The sequence below is a fragment of the Manacus vitellinus genome, unplaced genomic scaffold (assembly GCF_001715985.3).
Source record: "Manacus vitellinus isolate BGI_N305 unplaced genomic scaffold, ASM171598v3 scaffold_53_pilon, whole genome shotgun sequence".
Taxonomy (NCBI): Eukaryota; Metazoa; Chordata; class Aves; order Passeriformes; family Pipridae; genus Manacus; species Manacus vitellinus.
In genome coordinates this window covers 1-861 of record NW_021940637.1, presented here as the reverse complement: position 1 = coordinate 861, position 861 = coordinate 1, and the positions used below count along the sequence as shown (strand labels likewise).

General features: G+C 64.6%; 1 protein-coding gene across 1 annotated transcript in view; it reads left to right on the top strand.

Moving 5' to 3' along the window:
- Positions 1-761, top strand: part of LOC103766747 (zona pellucida sperm-binding protein 3) — a gene marked incomplete at its 3' end in the record, with an annotated part of 8,905 nt that extends 8,144 nt beyond the window's left edge. Inside the window, exons 6-9 of the mRNA XM_029963165.1 lie at positions 1-103; positions 190-281; positions 463-599; positions 672-761. Of these exons, the coding sequence (XP_029819025.1) occupies positions 1-103; positions 190-281; positions 463-599; positions 672-761 (422 nt within the window). The remainder of the gene's footprint in view (positions 104-189; positions 282-462; positions 600-671) is intronic.
- Between the last annotated feature and the right edge of the window lie 100 nt (positions 762-861).

Sequence of the window (861 nt, the reverse complement as noted above, 5' to 3'; positions counted from 1 at the left end):
GCTGGACGACACCAGCTCTGCCTTCGTCACCCCCCGGCCCCGGGAGGACATGCTGCGCTTCAGGATCGACGTCTTCAGGTTCGCAGGGGACACCAGGAACCTGGTAAGGCTGCGTGTCCCCTGCCAGCCCCAAAACCAGCCACTGTCCCCACCAGCAGGTGCCTACCTCTCTCCCTTCCCTCCCCACAGATCTACATCACCTGTCACCTGAAGGTGACCCCAGCAGACCAAACCCCGGACCCCCTGAACAAGGCTTGCTCCTTCAACAAAGCCAGAAACACGTGAGTAGCTGCCTTGCCAGGATGGGGCACATCCAGGGAGGTACCCACCTGGTGTGTTGTGTACCACCTGTCCCACAGCCCTGGCGTGGCACAGGGATGGGTCATGGATCCAGACTTGGGGGGTGAATGCTCTGTGGGTGCCACGGGTGGATCTGGTGACAATCTTCCCACCCTGCTCCAGCTGGGCACCCGTGGAAGGCACCCGGGACATCTGCAGCTGCTGCGAGATGGGCAACTGTGGGTCCCCTGCGCTCTCCCGGAGCCTCAACCCCCTGGAGCGATGGCCCAGCCGCCGCTTCCGCCGCCACGACACCAAGGGTAAGGTCCCCGCGGGGACAGAAGGGACAGCCCAGAGTGGCAGGACAAGCCTCATCACTCCTTCCTCCCTAGGGAAAGAGGCTGAAGCTGACGTGGTCATCGGCCCCGTGCTGCTCTCGATGGAGCCGGGCGCGGGGGGACGGCAGCAGGAGGGTGGTCAGGGTGAGTCCCCACTGGATGTACCCCTGTGACACGGCCCCAGTGGCAAGCGGTGACACTCCCCTTGATTTTCCAGGCGGGGTGACGGCCGTGCTCGGCGTGG